General features: G+C 37.3%; 1 protein-coding gene across 1 annotated transcript; it reads left to right on the top strand.

Annotated features, from left to right (window-relative positions):
• The first annotated feature begins 2563 nt into the window (after positions 1-2563).
• On the top strand, positions 2564-17921 carry LOC148843125 (3-isopropylmalate dehydrogenase 2, chloroplastic-like). The gene is made up of 11 exons (XM_088957603.1): positions 2564-2784; positions 2902-3031; positions 3147-3258; positions 3989-4064; positions 4189-4277; positions 6435-6521; positions 8252-8368; positions 8548-8655; positions 8828-8881; positions 10411-10563; positions 17560-17921. The coding sequence occupies exons 1-11, from the start codon at positions 2580-2582 to the stop codon at positions 17647-17649; spliced, it is 1221 nt and encodes a 406-aa protein (XP_088813729.1). The 5' UTR covers positions 2564-2579; the 3' UTR covers positions 17650-17921.
• Positions 17922-18196: the final 275 nt, after the last annotated feature.

Consider the following 18196-nt stretch of genomic DNA (forward strand, 5'->3'; position numbering starts at 1 on the left):
CTAGACACTTTTGATACCTCTTAAAAGTATATAAGCAATAAGAGGCATTAAAAAAATGAGCATGACCTAAAAAAGGGAATAATATAAACAAAAATCTTTAAATATAGGTTTTATTAAAGAGATTAGGAGTTAATATCTTAAATATAGCTCGTAGTGAGAGGAATAATATAAACTAAAAAGTGACAATTAATAATGTAACAGTAATTAATGAAAGGAACCAAACACTTTTAGTCAAGTGAAAATCTGAAAATATAAAACCTGTAACATCATTATATCAATTGATGATGCAACATCATATCAATTGATGATGCATGTGGAAATTTCATTGGCCAATTTTCTATAAATATCACGATCATTGTGTTGATGTTCAATTTTATTCATTACAACTACTACTATACATTAGCAATTTAAAGCGATGATGATCATGATGATATTAACAATGGTAATAATAATAATAATAATAATAATAATAATAATAATAATAATTATTATTATTATTATTATTATTATTATTATTATTATTTTATTATTATTTTGGTATTCTTATCAAATCCCAAGTGATAAAGATAAGTTATTGAAGTATGGTGTATTAGTGGATGTATTGCCTTGAAATCTTCTTACCATCTTGGTTAGTGACAAGATGACATTATTGGTAAAAACGCTAGCTTGCCACACAGATTAAAATATGGCTTGATTTCTATGATTTTTTAAAAACATAAGTTTTTATATCATTAAAATTATGGGCTATTTATTTAATTAGTGAAAATTTTTCACTAGAAATTAGTGGAATTTAATAAGCAAAACATTCATGTTATAGACACCACCTCTAACCTAAGGTTTTGTTTGTTTACTGAGAAAGGGATAAGAAAAGGGAATATTCCCGAATGATTCTCCCTTTATTGTGTTTGTTTGTTGGTAAACAGTGTTTTTGGATAAGAAACAAGAGGAATGCGGGATCCCAAAATTAAGTGAGTGGGGTCGCGCCAAAACAGTGTGACCCCGATGAGAAAAGAAAACGCTAAGAAAATTGCTCGGGCTTTGTCAGAGCAAGAAGTCGATCATCTCCTCTCTCTCTCCACCACTAACCATCTTCTTCCTGTTATCAGCACCTCCACCACCTCCACCACTGTCGCCGATCATCACCACATCCTCCTCCAGCATCCCAACCATAACCTCCTCTCTGTTCGCTCATTCGCCTATTCCTTAGCGGAGGAGGCTGCTGCTGAGCGTCGCCACCGGAAGTGCCGCCTCTATATTGAACCCCCACTCCACGCCCTCCACCTAGACCTTGACACACCATGCCCGCATCCCGACCCTAAATCACCATTGCAGAGCATAACAGAAGAGGGAGACCGACCTTACTCCTCCCAATTGCCGCCGGACGCAGACGCGGACGTGGGCGACCGACCTTCCCAAAATCAAAAGCAAAGAGAAGAGGGTCTCAACACAGCCCGCCATGTGATGGCGTAAGGTCGATCGCCCGCATCCCATGTCGCCGCGTTTGTCTACGCCGCCGCCTCTACCACAGCCCGCCATGCAATGGCATCGTTGGTGAAGAGCGTCTTCACAACGATTAGAGAAAAAGGCATCGACGAACTCTTATCTGGAAAAAAGGCATCGTTGGTGAAGGATATTCCGCAAGTCTAGACGTTGAAAATGTTGTTAAATCCTGCAACTGAAAGGATTGAACGAATCTTTAACAATATCTGGAAAATAAGATCATCCTACTCTTTTAGTTTGATTGAAGACTCTTACTATTATATTCTTTTTTCCCCAACCCCATGTTTTTCCCTCAATGGCCGGAAGTTCAGCCATTTTCTCCTATAAATTTTCTTGCAAAACAAACAATAGAAAGTGGATTTTCTAACAAAAGTTTTCTCAACAAATAAACACATTATAACTAACTGAGAAAATAAATTTTCTCTCAAATATTTCTCAACCTATCCTTTCTCAGTCCAATTTTCTCAGTAATCAAACACACCCTTATATTTTATCAATAAAAGATAGCAAAAATATAGGTTGAGTGAACACGACCTCTGCCCACATTTATCGCCACACATCCTCTGCATGACAGGATTCTCGTGTGCAGGAGATCCGGACTCGTTCAAGACACATTGAAATTGGGGATTTTTACCGATCCCTCCACCTCAGAAATCGAATTTGCGGTTAACCTTCTAAAACTGAAATAAGCATAAAATCTAGTTTATAAATCAGTTTTTATTTTCAACTCCACCCCGTACATATATCATATAAAAATTACAAATCATCCGTAGAAGAGCGTTATAAATTATGCCATGTAATCACAAAATATATAATTTTTCCGTTTTTCTATTCTGCTGAAATAAGGAATCGTGTACAAACTTAAAGCACAGCATCTTTCCGCCCATCAGGGATATCTCCCGAACTCGTGTGTGAAGTTCACGGGGAGATATTCTTTATGTACGGATGGATGCTGTGCTCTCAGGATTTGTACACAAATTTTGGTTCAGGAGATCCCGTCGACATCACTGACAACGCCCTAGAGCCTGTAATAAAACTGATGTCGAAGTTTCTAGCAATTGACACGGCGGAGTCGATCAATGGCTTCTCTGCAGTTCAATGTGAGGCCGTTCAGGGCCATAGTTCCTTCCAGACCTTCTTGCCTTCCAAAATGCGGAAGGATTCAGTGCTCTGTGACCTCAACACACAAACGCTACACCATTACTCTGCTTCCCGGCGATGGCATTGGTCCCGAGGTCATCTCCGTCGCCAAAGACGTCCTTAAGCTCGTAGGATCCCAAGAAGGTACAATGAAGCTTCTTCTATTGAGGTTCATTTTTTCTTTCCATGTTTAATTGGGGTTTAGGGTTTTAGAGTTTCAGAAGGTGTAGTATCAACTTATTAGAGTATTTATTTTTCCAGGATTCGGGTTTAGGTTTCAGGAGATGCCTGTAGGTGGAGCTGCGCTAGACTTGACTGGGGTTCCCTTGCCGGAAGAAACACTTTCGGTAGCTAAGCAATCTGATGCAATTCTTCTCGGAGCAATTGGAGGGTGAATTTTTCTTTTCTCAGTTGTTGTTCCTTGAGTTTATTAGTTTTATATTTGTTTTCATATTTTAAATTAAGTTTCAATATAAATTTCCCACGAATTTGATTTTTTTTGGTAGATATAAGTGGGATAATAATGAGAAACATTTGAAGCCAGAGACGGGTTTGCTTCAGCTTCGGGCGGGACTTGGGGTCTTTGCAAACTTGAGGCCAGCTACTGTTATGCCACAAGTAATAAATGTCGCATTTTTCCTTCCTGTTTTTCTTAAATAACCGGGACTAGTTTGTCTGTAGACTCTGTAGTTCTTGATATTATGTTCATTTGTATTTTTCAAAGTTTTAAATTCATATTTGTGCTGCGAGATATAGGGAGTTAGCCAGTTAGAGACTTGCGAGGGACAAAGGGAAAGCAAATGTATATTCCATATATGCAGTTATGCACTGGTTTAGATTTCATTGTCTAAAACTCAGACTCTGTATGCATAGGAAAAGACAAGAGGATGCATGCTTTGGTGCTTGGCACCATTTACTGATGTGTGGCTATTTGATCATCTGCCCAAATCATAGTTTAATGAAGAACTTCTTGAATTAACTAATGGTCCAAGTTATCCTAATTGCAACCAAATGGGAACTTAAACATGGATGTTCATATCACATATTGTCCTTGTATTTTTAGTTTGGATTATGTTTCTCTTGTTCTTTTGTATTTTTAATTTCTTAATGACAAATAACAACATTATTATGAGCGTGTAGCCACGTAAGAGAATAATTAATATAAAAACGTTCTGATATAAAAAAAACTGCATATATTGATTATATTCACCCTTTTTTTTTAAACAAGAATCCCTTTTTTATCTTCAGCACCCCTGATAATGAGGGATATATTACATATGAAGATTGTTTTACAATAACATGCTGTTTTAACTATTATATGCTTACTTCTTTTCTGCTAAAATCCCAGTTAGTTGACTCATCAACTTTGAAGAAAGAGGTGGCTGAAGGGGTTGACCTCATGGTTGTCAGAGAGCTTACTGGAGGTTAGATTTCTATATGTTACTGACAATACTGCTGTTTTTAAATAACTTATAACAACTATTGTATTGAAAATTTCACCATTTCTTTTCTTCTCTCTCTCTCTCTCTCTCTCTTTCATGTCACCAGGAATTTATTTTGGAAAGCCAAGGGGTTTTGGAACAAATGAGAAAGGTGAGAAGATTGGTTTCAACACCGAGGTGTACGCTACTTATGAGGTGACAGAATTGTCTTATACAGCTTACTTGTCTCATATGTAAATTATTTGTCCTGTACTGACCATATTTAAATGGAAAATATGCTGGGTGTTTGGTAACTGTATGTAGTGAAATGATTTTTTTTTACTGCTGACATAGGCTTGCCATCTAAATTGGGATCATGATAGGAATGCCAACAAAAAAGAGAAACGAGGTCATTTCACGATTTAAAAAAAAATCAACATTTTTATATTTTTTTAAACAAAATAAGCAATTAGTATTTTACTTCTATGAAAAGTTATGGTTTCAGATAACAATATAATCTAAACTGATCGTTTCAAGAACTGCAGGCTTTTACCATCATAGAGATGCCCCCATAAACGAACAATCTGTTGAAAAACATCTTAGACAAATAACACACAAGTTTGGAGTAGACTACGACAGGAAATGGCTATCTCTCTCTTCTTGATTTGTATGCTGGAGATATTGACAGGTTTGTATATTTGGCAACCATATAGGGGCTGCCATTTAAAAGATATCCCGAATCCAATTTAGATAGATAATGTTCAATATCTGAAATTGATCAAAATTGTAAGTGAAGAATTTAATGCATGCATATATGGATTTCTTATGATTGTCCAGAACGGTTGAACTTTGATCGGGTACTTCCCTGGTAGTCCAAAAATTTGATTTTGGATGTGATCTTTTTTTCTTTGTTTATTATTGTTATGAAATTAACCTAATAAACTTATTGATAATCTAGAAAATATACCATTTAATTTCTCATTTTCTTTTCTTGTCAATCTTCCAAATTCAAGTTGCTATGCCATTAAACTACCCATTTTAGCAATACTGTCTAATTTCAGCTTGCCTTCATGTTGAGATGGAAAAAGCAAGGAAGACAGTTTCCACTTGCTATTTAGATTGAGTGGTGTTTACTCCTCAGTCCTCACAGTGAAATGAATTTGAGATAAAGCCCAGTTATCATTTTCTCCCTATTTGATATGCTGGGATCCAGGTAACTTGGGCCAGGTTATTTTTCAAAAGGTAAAAAGTAACACTAAAAGAACAAAGAAATTTGGTAATATGAAAAGAATAAGTTTTATTAATTTCATTTAATGTCACTCTTTAGAATGTGCTCCTATATTAGCAGAACTTGAGATGGCTGTGTCCTTTTGTTGTATTTTGTATCATATTTTCAAAATTCTCCTAGTTTCGATTGTATATATTCTTGCAAACCATTTTAGTCTACTTTCTCTCATTTTATCACCTATTGGAGCTACTTCTAAGTTCTTATGAATGACTTCATTTCTGATTCTATCTAGTTTTTCCACTCATCCATCTCAATATGCACAGTTTTGTCACACTTATTTTTTGGACATATTTCTTGCCTATCCAACACTCTGCACCATACAACATAGTTGGTCTTACAACTGTTTGATAGATTTTTCCTTTTAATCAAGAGGTATTCACCTATCACACAAAACTCAGCCCAAATGCATCCCTCCATTTTGCCCGTTCAGCTCTAATTATATGGATGACCAATGTGACATCCTCTTCAATCTCTCCCATGTTATGAATTATCAAACCAAGATTCCAACAAAGGTCACATTGAGTTATCTCTTGGTCTCCAATCCTAAGTGTACCTTGATTTGCACTCCCATACATGTCCTACTTAATTTAAAACCTTTTATTTCTAAGAAATCTGTCCATAAGCTTAACTTTGCATTTAATCCTTCGTTAGTCTCAGTTTGGAAGGAGTACAAATACAAATATGTAGAGTGCAAAACCTTACATTTTGTATTATTTTGTATGTATTTATATTGTACATATTTGTATTTGTACTCCTTCCATACTGAGCCTTAGTTTCATTAATTAAAATGATATCATCAGCAAGCAAAATGCACCGTGGGACCTCCTAAATATGTTTAGTCAATTCATCCATGATTTGCGCAAATAAATAAGGACTCAATGCTAAACCTTGGTGAAGACCCATTGTAACCATAAAATCTGATGTCTCTTCCACAGGTGTTCTCAATTGTAATAAATCTTTTATGTTACTCCTTATTTTTCCTTTGGTGTTTATGCAGAAATCTTCTTTCTTTTATGTCTTTTTTCCCCCTTTGTAATACCTTTCTGTTGTAAGTTTGTACTAAAGATTGTTAGAAATGCAATCAGATTGACCGTATTGCTCGTGTTGCATTTGAGACTGCTCGGAAGCGACGTGGAAAACTATGTTCTGTTGACAAGGCAAATGTTTTGGAGGTAACCTTGTAGCATTGGGGATTCTTTGCTTGTACATTCTTTTCATACATCATGTGGTGCATGTTGAAAGAACAGCTAAGAAATATTATCATTGCATATTTTCTAAACAAATGTAAATTTGGTCTTCTAAAAAGCTAATAGGTTTTTTTATGTGAATATTTTCTAAGCATTGGGGATCTTCTTTGCTTGTACATTCTTTTCATACATTGTGTGATACATGTTAAAAGAACAGCTAAGAATGTAAACTTGGTGTTCTAAAAAGCTAATAGGATTCTCTTTTATTTGTTAATGCTGAGTTATATAGTGCATTGTTAGTAAACAATAAGTTTATGCAACTCTTAGATTTCTTTTTTACAGGTCAGGTGGGACTCATGAAAAGATGCCTGACTTTGTCTTGGTGTCTTTTCATGGGTCCTATATGTCTATAGGGAGAAGTTTTGAAGAGTTCCATAAACTTGTTTACTAGAATTCCGTGAGTTGCATAATACATTGGGTAATGGCCTAACCTTTCAAAATCTGGAAATCCCTTTCCATATAATTATACCCCAATGCGTTTTTCAAAATGCCAAAATTCTTGACATATCTTATCTCAGTGGCTGGCAGATAACACAAAAGGATAAAACAGTTCAGTGGTGTTTTGGAGTTTATGTCCAATAATGAAAACATCTTGGCTTATTCTTGTCATTTTCTGCTGTGCAGGCAGCAAATCATTGGTTGAAATTGGATTTTGGTTTTGATTGTTCATCTTGTGTTACCTACCTTGTCTATATATAGTCAATGTTCCATGTTACAGACATATTCTATAGGGTGTGATTACCATGTAAAATGCCCACCTTTGCTGTTTTAGCCATTCTATGAGTTGTCTACCATTAGGATAGGGGTGATCATTCTTGGCCCAGCCCGAACCAGCCTGCAAATTTCTGGGCCTGGACCCAGGTTTTTGTGTGCAAGCCGGGCCTGGATTGGGCCTGCATCAAGCCCAAAAAATTCTGGGCTGGACTTGGGCCAAATATTCAAGCCCAGCCTGTAATATGATATAATATATCTTTAAATATACATTATATATTATACATATTATATATTATATTTTGTTGTATATATTTTTCATATGTTATATTTCATGTGTGAACACTAGAGCCAACTCAAGTATGTGAATTGTCCTCCTAGGCAAGGCTTTATATTGATGAAGGCAAGGCCTTCATTCTCATTGCCTAAGCAATGTGGGACTTGAAAAAACACTCAATGGTAGCACTCAATATTTAATATTGTTCCAAGTTCCACATTGCTCAAGAATGGGAAGGCAGGCCTTGCCTTCATCTATAAAAGGATAAGTAAGCCAAGCCAAACCAACTCTAGGAATTAAATGAGGCCCATGTCTTTTTTGTTCATGGACCCAAAGCCCAATTTAACTTGAGCTTGTGCCATGTTTTTTTTCATGTATTATATTTTATTTAATTAAAAAAATTTAAATAATTAATTTTTTATTATTGGATATCATGGGCCCAAACCCTTTGCTCATTAGGCCCGGAAAGCCCATATGCCCAAACTGGTCCATGATCAGCCCTACATTAGGACTTCCCCTCATTCTCGTCTTCCCCCAAAAGATGGTTGCCGTCATGGTTTTGTAACTGGTTCCTTTGTACTGCTAATGTAGGAACATATGATAAGTACATAGTCAAAAAACACAAAAAAAGAAACTAAATAAGTTTATGTCATTTGGAAATTGGCAGGCATCAATGCTATGGAGGAAAAGAGTGACAATGGTTGCCTCTGAATATCCAGACATTGAGCTCTCACACATGTATGTTGACAATGCCGCAATGCAACTTATTCGTGATCCAAAGCAGGTACAAAACTTTCCATTTCATTTAATTGTTCTTTCTCTACTTATAACATTTGGGGTTGTGGAAGTTCAATGAAAGGAACAGAATAACAAAAGTTTTGTGCACAGTGATAGAAAATGGTTTTGATCTTGAAACTTGATGGAAGACAGTATCTCATGCTGGCTTAGTTTTAATTATTGCAGTTTGATACAATTGTGACAAACAACATCTTTGGTGACATTTTGTCTGATGAGGCTTCAATGCTTACTGGGAGTATAGGAATGCTTCCATCAGCAAGTCTTGGTGAATCGGTATTTGCAGATTCTAGATTTTTTTTTTTTACAATTTCAAAATTCTATTTTCTTGGTATTATATACATTGTCTAAAAGCCTCCCAACTTTTCTCGTGACAATTGAATGAACTCTAATACCTTTTGTATTATCTATTTAGATTACTATCTTTGATTCCGTGCTTTTCCTGCAGGGACCTGGACTTTTTGAACCTATCCATGGTTCTGCTCCTGATATCGCTGGACAGGTAATACTCTTGTTATATTCATATTTCTCATTGCTACAAGAAAATGCATTTATTTATCCTGTGGTTGTTGCTTAGTCACAATAGCTGTCTAAAGTTAGCCACCACCAGTTCATAAAATTCTTGATGTTCCACTTATATAAGACCAATTTATTGTCAAAATCAGTGATTTAAAAGGCTTGCCTAGGCCCCAGGTGCAGCACTTTCGAAAGGCATGCGCCTGGTACACCTTGCGCTTCAGCCCAGGTGTGCACCTTTTTCAAAATTTGTGCTTTTTTGCTATTTTTAAGCCTAGCGGTTGGGCCAAGGGCTCTGCCCCTAGACCCCCAACCAAGCCCCCTTGAAGCAAGCCCTAACAAATCCATGTTAGGGTTTTAAATTCTTAATCCCTACAAAAAATTGATTTTGAAATTTTAATTATCTTCTAAATTATATTCTATCAGGATTAATGAATAGACAACATTAGTAAATAAGGGGGCTCTTCATTCTTGAGTTTCGGTGAGCGAGCACAGCAAGCGAACATGGACTTGTTTGGGCTTTGCCTCGAGGGGCTTGGTATAAAGGTGGCTCGTAGAATCAGGAATGAAATATTTTTAACGTCACATTAGTTATTTGAAATAATGCAATTGGAAAGAAATAAAGAAATAAAAAGTTTGACATGCACGAATATGTTTTTTATGCTATTTTTATTTTATTTTGTATTTTTCACTTTGAATATGTTTTATGCTATGTTTATGTATTTTAATTTGAGTTGATTGGTTTTTTAAAACTTTTAGTTTAAAATTAAAGTTTGAATTTTTTTAATTAATATTATTTTAAATATTTTCTTAATTTATTTTGATTTTTTACTTTTTTTTGTATTTTGCATTTTTATATTTTTTTCCAATTTTGTGTATTCCTTAAAAAAGATGCACACCTTGCCTTGCACCTTGCACCTTGTGCCTTGGGCACAAAATGGCCATTGCACTTTTTTTGTGCTTTGCGCTTTTGAAAACACCAGTCAAAATAGACCTATTTATTGATAGGAGCTGTGCATATTCTTCTTCCCATCTGAGATGCGCCTAGAGCAGGTGAGGCACATTTTAGGGTATGTGCGTGCCTAGGTCTTAGCCGCAGCATTTTCAAAAGGTGTATGCCTTGCTTTTTTAATCTTCTTGGCATTTTTTGTATTTTTGTGCCTTGCATCAAAAAGGTGCACACCTTGCCTTGCGCCTCGGGCGCAAATTGGCCCATACACTTTTAAAACACTGTTCATGGTTCAAAATCTTGGAGCTTGTCAAAGTTGGCACTCCAATGGTTCCATCCCATTCTGCGCATTCAGTCCATCCAATTGTGGTGACTTAGGGTTCTACGCACCTACATTGCCATGTTTAAATTGGTTGAATCACATAGATGAAGGTTCATTTTGCTTCATTTTCTGTGTTTTCTTCCAGTTAACAATGAGATTCAGCTGTTTAGTACAACATCAGAAATTAGCTTTTTTTGGGGGGTAATTGAAGTTGACAATTTAGTATATCTTGCCTATTATGCAGAACAAGGCAAATCCACTAGCAACGGTGCTTAGTGCTGCTATGCTTTTAAGGTATGGCCTAGGGGAAGAAAATGCTGCAAAGAGAATTGAGAATGCTGTGATGGAGACTTTGGATAAAGGATTTCGAACGGGTGACATATTCTCATCTGGAAAGGTATATGTACTTTTAGTTTACTCAATTATGTTCCTCCCTTAATCTAAATAGTCCTAACTTCCTTGAAAACAAGATTAAGTTACTAACATCCTTGATTGGTTAGGTCTAAGCATTAGTATAACAAAGCACTAACAGAAGTTTATTACCTGGAAAAGACCTTTCTTTATTATCTGTTTTCTTATTAAAGGGAAATTTTAACTATAATAAGAAGATACAATGACTGGTGATAAGAGATCACAAAGGTAATAATAAGACACTGAAATAACTATTGAACCCAATGAATAACAAGAACTCCTTATGAAGCATATTCATCATAAGTACGCTTCCAGGCCACCTAACAGGCTTTTAAACCAATGTCCGATAAGAAAAGACACTTCTTTGTTATATAATTTCAAACAAAAATCATAATCAATATCAACATTTTCAAGCGGCAAGATTCTTCTATGAGTAGCTCAGTAGCAGCATATTTTCATGCCTTCCTAAACCAGTACCTCCCCAGAACTCCAAAAAATAATAAATAAATAAATAAAGTCACCTGATGTGTCCAATCTACCCCATCCAACCTCCATATTTATTCCAAATTTGTAATTTCAGGTTTTTTTTAATGCTCTCTCTTTTTGGCTAGGCTAGGTGATGACTATTTTTTAATAAAAACCATGAATCCTAGGGTAATTTCCTATGTTCCTATTAGGATACTGCCTAACACAGGGTTCTCTTCAAGGGAGAGCCAACCTCCTCAGAAATAGAGGAGTTATTTGAACTTCAAGACTATCCCATTTGGCCATTTCTCCATCATGTTGGTATTTAGTGAACTCATGATCTCAGATCTGATCTGGACGGGGAAGCTATAACAGAATTCATACATCTGGGAGCTCACTGCCTGGTGTGACATAGCTTTCTTGAGAAAATATAAGTGGTGCATCCTGCAGCTGGGCTGGCCTGAGTTGATGCTGAGTTGAGCTTTAAACTGCTGCTGGGCTATCTATAATCTTTGCAAAAAATGCATTAAACTTCATTTGAAACATAAAAAAATCAACATATCCTTAAAAAATGGAAGAAAGAAAAGAATTTCAGAAAATAGAGAGTTTGAGCCCCTTTTTTGTCCCAGGAAAAGAAAAAAAAGAACAAGAAAATGATCAACATTTGTTGCTTGTGAACATGATTTTGAGTTCTTTTTTGCTTCAGTTCAGGCTTTGAACCTCTTTGAGGGTTCAAGGCAGCATACATGTGGGTTGAACCCAAAGAAACTAGTATTTTAACACAAAAACTGAGTAATTTGGTTTTAATTCTTTATTTCTAATTAAATAAATGGTTAGGAATATTGGGAATTGATGCACTTTTGGTCTCGAGATCAGACAATAACCTAGAAATCTTGTCAGTGGACAAGCTGGAATTTCTTTGCTTATATTCATAAGTTAGGCACTTAGGCTTCGAGTTAAATTGGAGAAAATTGGCAAAATGCTTTAGATTCATGCGATTTTTTTCTTTTGAAAAAAAAAGGTGAGGTATGTTCTATGGCTTCTTTTGCCTCACTAGTGGGACTCCATTTAACTCCATTAGCAGTATGACGGATAACTTTTAGCCAATCCTTTGTGATCCTGAATTGTTTTGTGCAATGCTAGATTATTCTCCAGATGATGGGCACTGCATTGTCCCTCAGATGATGGGATGTTTTTTGTCAATAACAGTTATTTGTATTCAATCATGAAATTAACACTTCCTACTCAAAAGCAGAGCAGAAAAGGAAAGTACAAGGCAGACCTTTTTTTATTGGTAGCAAAAACATTTCATTGATTAAAATTCACAATTGTGAAGAAACCCCAGTACAGTTAAACCCCAATGAGGCCAAACATCAAAAAATACTTCCCTACCCAATTACAATTCAGTCCAGAAAACCTGATTTCTATTTACCCCTTGCTTGGAGTACAAGGCAGACCTTGACAGTACCAAAATTTAACATGATAAATTTTACACATTCATACCCGGTCCAGGTGCTCTCCATAGGAGGCAATCTCTTGTTAGCCATGTTCTTGCCAGAGCATCAGCCATGACATTTGTTACCCACTTGAGCAAGCTGTTCAACTGTCTGCCCAATGCTTGAGCCTGTCTAACCAGTGGCCTGTAACTCCAAGGATGTCTCCATCAGTTTGCATCCATGCAATCCACTATTAAATTCTTCTATCCACACATAGAGATAAGCTTGAGACCTTGAATGCGTGCTCGTATTTCTGCCTTTAGTACAATGCCCTGTCTAATTGGTCCAGAATAACTGAGGCAAATCTTGCTGTTCTAACAACCCCTTCCAATTCCAAATTCCCCAGGGTTGCCTAGGTTGCATCCATCAAAATTGAGCTTGAGTCTTCCAGCCTTAGGGTCTACCCATACCCCTTGTATTTATCAGCTTCTAACTATTTCTATCTAGGACTAGGCTAAAATTAGTCTCCTTTTCTTGCTCAAGTATGGTGTGCCCAAAAGTCCTGCTTCCAACTATTTATTTATTTTATTGGAAACTGTAACTTCATTAATACAATATAAAGTACAACTGTCAACCCCTAAATAGATATTGAGTCCCCAGTAATCTTTATTGCAAAACTGCCAAGAACATACCCTCCCTTACAGTCCCTTGTTTAGCCAACGTATGAGCTAAGCCATTAGCTGATCTTTTTGTCCATTTGAAGCAAGCACCAATCTCCCTTGTTATATTGAGGATTTCCCTTATGGGCTGGCTGTCTATAAATCAAGGCTCCCAACTTACCTGATTGCAATCAATCAATTGACAGTTTAGAGTCTCCCTCTATCTCAACTTGGTGTAATCCCAATTGTTTGGCATATCTTACACCTTGAAGCAAGGCCATCACCTCTGCTCTCAATGAGTCCCCCACTCCTATTGGCCCTGAAAACATAGCCACAATTCTGCCATTTTCATCTCCGAATATTCCCCATATACCTGAAGGGCCCGGATTACCTCTAAAGCTCCCATCAAAGTTCAGTTTCATTCTTTGTTGTGTTGGTGGGGATCACAACTCCTGAACAATAGGTTGAGCATATGGAATTGGAGTCATGGGTAGTCTTAGTTTCAATCACAAAACTCTCTCTCTCTCTCCTAATAACAACAAGCAAACCTCTCTCCCTTGTTTATCATTGACAGAAAACGTTGCTCTTGATGGAGTTTAATGGTGGGATAGAACTCATGCAGTTGACGCCAAATAGTTGGGATTAAGGCTGAGATGAGTTGAGCTGAACTAGTATGACTTTGGTCTTTTTCTCTCTGGAAGCTCTATAGGTGCATGGAAAGATCAAAGCATCGATAGACACCAATGGATGCCAAAAATTGGGTATCAGCACATATTAATAGAGGCCAATACCCTTGTTTATTTTACATTTTTTATTTTTTATCAGCTATAGAGGGATGACCTCTATCATCCCAAACTTTCAAAGCCCCCAAACCCTGTATATATCAATGTATCCATGACCATGGATATGGGTACAATACACCCCTTATGGATTATTAGCTTCAGAGGGATGCCCATCATCCCAAGCTTTTTAATCCTTCAAACCCTGTGTATATCAATGTATCCATGGCCTTGGGTACGAATATGATCCACTCGATACTTTGCACAGCAGGGTGATCACCTCTTCCTCTTGTTTATCCTTGCTATGAGGGTGCATGGTAGATAATTTGTTGATTATTGGAAGAGGAAGGGGTCACTCCTGGAATTCAGGCCAAATTTCATAAGGTGACCAAGACAGGCGTTTACTAGTTGACTATTGGAAAACTTTTGGGTGGTAGTGTATGCTCCTGTTCCATCTTGCCTCTGATTTTCTAGACATCTTGGTACTGCTTTTTGGCTTCCCATTTTGCAATTTAGGTGCCCAATTGGGAGGGCTTTTATGCAACGTCTTCTGGCATTGTATGAGCCAAGAAACCCAGAAAGTCATGAAGTTTGGTAAAAATCTGGAAAGCAAAAAATAGGTTTACATGAGCCCAAAAAGCAACTTTCTGGAGAAGCTATCGTAGACAGCTTCTTGGAATCAGCTCTGTCAATGCTGTTCATTCACCGCACAAGCCCACCCAAACGGGCTCTAGGTTTCTCAGGTTCAACACTTTGGGAGCTTTGAGCCCACTCCTGGATTTCAGACAAAGTTTCATGAGGGTGTGGCTATTTCTTGGAATCAGCTCTGTTAATGCTGTTCATTCACCGCACAAGCCCACCCAAACGGGCTCTAGGTTTCTCAGGTTCAACTTTTTGGGAGCTTTGAGCCCACTCCTGGATTTCAGACAAAGTTTCATGAGGGTGTGGCTATTGCTTTGTGTAAGGTGACCAATGATGGGTACTTTAGTTGTTCAGTTCCTTCTTCCTATTAGTCTCCTTCAGGACCAGCTATATTGGGTTTTATGGTGCAAACTGCATAGAACTGAAGGATAGCATGCTTTAATGCAATTATCTAAATTAACAGTAGAGTATGGATCAATTTTTGATTGATAAGCAACATGGGTCTTGAAAAGACAATGAGATTCTTTTTGTTTTTTTGTTTTTCTCTTTTCTTTCTTGTTTGGTAGTGTATAGTGGGCCCTTTTTTCAGAAATGAGGAAGGAAACGTTAGTTTAATGTTCTCAGGTCCTATAGAGATTGGAGACTCAATCAAGGCAGAAACTTGTGTAATTCTCCATGACACAAGAGAGGCAAAATCTGTGATCACCAAAACTCTGGTTGTTGAAGGAGATTCAAGAGTTGTAATTGGATGGCTAAGTGGAACCTACATGATCTTATGGCATAAGGTTGTGTCTAGTATTCATGGGCAATCAAGGAATGGATGGGATGCTGGTTGTCTATATAGAGCTACTCTGATTGGACCTTGGAAAGCTATACATAGTATCCTCCCTTGTTTTCTTAGTTTTGCAAAATATGATTTGGCTTCTCTCAACAAGATAGGATTTTAGAGGATGTTTGATGTTTGGGTTGGGGAATCTCCGTTGAGAGATACTTTCCTCCCTCTTTGCTCTTTCTAGCCTTGAAGATAGGGTTGTGGCTGATTTCATTCAACATCATCCTTCTTCCTCTAGGCTGAATTGAAATTTGGGCTCTACCAGAAACCTTAGAGAGTTGGAAATCCCTGATGTACCCAACTTATTGAACATTTTTAGCTCTATTTTCTTTGATGTGGAGGGTAGAGATACCCAATTTTGGTCCCCTTATCTTATTGGGGCTTTCTCCTATAATTCCTTCAAATCTCTTGTTTCTACTCCCTTCTCTCCCTCCTATCCTATTGGTTCGTTCCTATTCCCCTAAAGATTAGTGCCTTCTGTTGGGAGGTTGTCCATGGCTGCATCAACACCTGTGACTTGCTTAAGAGGAAATGGCCAAAGTGTCCTTGTCCCCCAATTGGTGTATTCTTTGTAAGTTGAACGGTGAGACTGCTTTTCATCTCTTAATCTCCTGTCCCTTTGTTTGCTGCATCTGGGAATGGTTCTTTTCTCTTTTTAGTTGCAGATGGTTCCCTCCTGCCAGTTTGGAGAGGTTGTTTTAACCCTATTGTGTTTAGGAGCAAAAAAGGAGGGGCAGGATCCTGTGGAGATGTACAAGAGCAGTAGTGGTCTGGACAATGTGGGAAGAAAGAAATTCAAGAATCTTTAGGGAGGAGAGGAGACAATGATAGAGACCATTACCCTTAGTGTGGATCATTGGATTAAGACCTTGAAACTCTTCACGAACTTCAAAATGGAGGACTTTTTCAGGATTTGGGGGCCTATAGCAGACCTCTAGGAAACAAAAAGTCTTAGAGGTGTGGTCGGTTGGCTGGAGCTGAATTTTGATGGAAGCAGTATGGGTAGCCCAGGTCCCTCAGGAATTGGAGTACTTGAGAGGTGAGGGTGGGGTTATTTGTGCATTGTTCTCAGGTCCAATTTAGCAGGGTGATTCAGCCAGAGAAGAATTTCTGGCAGCTGTATGTGGGATTGAGAAAGCCAAGGAAATGGGAGTTGATAGGCTGATCGTTGAAGGTGACTCAAAAATTGTAGTGGGATGACTAAAAAAGGAATAGGAGTGACTTGGCAGTTGAGAAATGTGTTCCGATGCTTTAAATGACTTGCAAAAGACATGAATGTTCAAGTTAGATGGGTCAGACGATCTACTAACAACTTGGCAGACAGTCTTGCTAAGCAGGGGGTTCAGAGATAACAAATGTTTTGGGCATATTTGCAGTTTCAGTTGGGGGGGGGGGGCGCAGTTATTTCTGTGATGGGTTTGCTTTCCTCACGACTTGTTGTATTCTGTTGTTTCTCATAATAAATAAAATTTTGATTCTGTTTTACTGATAAAAAAAATCAAAAAGATGATAGGGGAATTGAGCGTAGCAGTGAATTGGATTCCGCAATCTGCAAATGGGCTGGCAGATGGTTTGGCAAAACAAGGGGCAATGAGGGACAGTGTTAGCCGAGGCTTACCGCACTTTTTGGGGTTTAAGACAACATTGTACTATTTCCAGCATCATTAAAATTTTTGACAGTTACCCATGGGGCTGTTTTTTCCTTTTGCTTTTTTTTTTTTTTTGAGCAGTGGTCTCTTTTTTTCATTTTACGGCCAAGCTATCATGGTCTTGCCATTATTTTTTATAGGCTAGATCGGGTTTGTTGGAGTATAGAAAGATTGTGGAGATACAATGATTGTTTCCTACTTTGGTAATGATATTAGATAGGACGTTTGCTTTGTCATATAGCTTGGATATTTTGAGAGTGATTGTGAACGACCTTTTCTCATTTGTGTCTAGTTGGTCTCCAAAGCCAAGATTATATCTTGAGCGATGTGTCATATTCAAAGAAAATGTGAATTAGTTTCTAAGATTAAAAAAGTATCTGAAAGAATTTGGACACTAAACATAGATCCAACATTCAAGGCTCCATGCTTGTTTCGTCCATTCAGCACCTCCAAACTTTTTTCTTCTCTAGTACTTTATTTTCGTGTTCTTCTATCACTGACAACAATTTTTTGTCTTCAGAAATTGGTAGGATGCAAAGAAATGGGAGAAACAGTGCTAAAAGCAGTTGATTCTCAAAGAGCGGCTGCTGTTAGGAGTCGAAAATCATGAACCCCAATTGCTGAAAATTGGCAGTAAGAGGATTATATTCCATAAACTGTATCTTCATCAAGAGTAAAAGCCTTGGTGTTTGGCAGTCGTGAACAAATCGAGTTATATTGCTTGTGTTGTATTTGAGCTATTTTTTTATAAGCAATAAGAAGGAAGGTGTGGAATGCTGCAAGCTAAAATGTGATTAAATATTATTGCCTTAGGGGAGTTTCTGTACTGAAGGACTTGTTATTTTTGTCGTTCGTGAATAAAATCAAGGTTTAAAATTTCTATATCGGGCATATCGTATTGAATCAGCCGGCCCCGAAATTCTAAATAAAAGGGGCGTTTCGGATTTTGACCAGTTTCAGACATTAGGCAGGCCTAAAACCAACCCCTTAAAAGTATGGCTGTTTGGGTGTATGGTAGTCTATCCAATTTCAGCTTGAACCATTAAAGAACCCGCAACTTTTCCTTTAAAAACTTGACAAAGCAAATAGAGTTTACTTTTGTTACGACAATGTCTAGTGCAGGGCTAAAATCAAGAATTATGGTTTTGGATTTGGTG

This window comes from Nelumbo lutea, chromosome 8 (assembly GCF_056320005.1).
Source record: "Nelumbo lutea isolate HS-2025 chromosome 8, American lotus-T2T, whole genome shotgun sequence".
Classification (NCBI taxonomy): Eukaryota; Viridiplantae; Streptophyta; class Magnoliopsida; order Proteales; family Nelumbonaceae; genus Nelumbo; species Nelumbo lutea.

Coding starts and splice junctions, on each gene's coding strand:
- LOC148843125 (XM_088957603.1), top strand. CDS start 2,580: ATGGCTTCTCTGCAGTTCAATGTGAGGCCGTTCAGGGCCATAGTTCCT. Junction 3,259..3,988: donor CAGCTACTGTTATGCCACAA/GTAATAAATGTC, acceptor CTAAAATCCCAG/TTAGTTGACTCATCAACTTT. Junction 8,369..8,547: donor TTATTCGTGATCCAAAGCAG/GTACAAAACTTT, acceptor TAATTATTGCAG/TTTGATACAATTGTGACAAA.